This window comes from Propithecus coquereli, unplaced genomic scaffold (assembly GCF_000956105.1).
Source record: "Propithecus coquereli isolate 6110/MARCELLA unplaced genomic scaffold, Pcoq_1.0 Scaffold227, whole genome shotgun sequence".
In the NCBI taxonomy this organism is placed as follows: domain Eukaryota; kingdom Metazoa; phylum Chordata; class Mammalia; order Primates; family Indriidae; genus Propithecus; species Propithecus coquereli.
The window spans coordinates 3,852,370-3,852,743 of NW_012147808.1; the positions used below are offsets into that span (position 1 = coordinate 3,852,370).

General features: G+C 30.7%; 1 protein-coding gene across 1 annotated transcript in view; it reads right to left on the minus strand.

Annotated features, from left to right (window-relative positions):
- Nucleotides 1-214: 214 nt before the first annotated feature.
- The window catches only part of LOC105811044 (olfactory receptor 4A5-like), a 1,087-nt gene continuing 927 nt past the window's right edge, over nt 215-374 (minus strand). Inside the window, exon 2 of the mRNA XM_012645119.1 lies at nt 215-374. Within this exon, the coding sequence (XP_012500573.1) occupies nt 215-374 (160 nt within the window).

The window sequence follows — 374 nt, forward strand, 5'->3', positions numbered from 1 at the left end:
GTCCCACTTCAATATAAACTAAGAAAAATAAAGTTACAAGGTGAGCTTAGTTTTATTTTTACTTGCACTAGGATACCTGTGCCTTTTATTTATCGTGCAGAATTTTTCTCTTTGATTCTAATCTCAAAAGATAATTTATTTCACTTTTCTGCTGAGGTTATATAAATAAAAAGAATCATTCCTAGTGAATCCATTTAATGGACGACATAACCCATTATTGGAATTTACGGTGTGTTGCCTTAGAACTGGTAATAAACATGTTCGGTGTGGAAGACATTATTATTCCATCTATAGTTAAATTTTTACACCAGAGCTTTTCCATAGCATGTTTCATCTCTGAATTTTTCAAGGTATATATTAAAGGATTCAACATG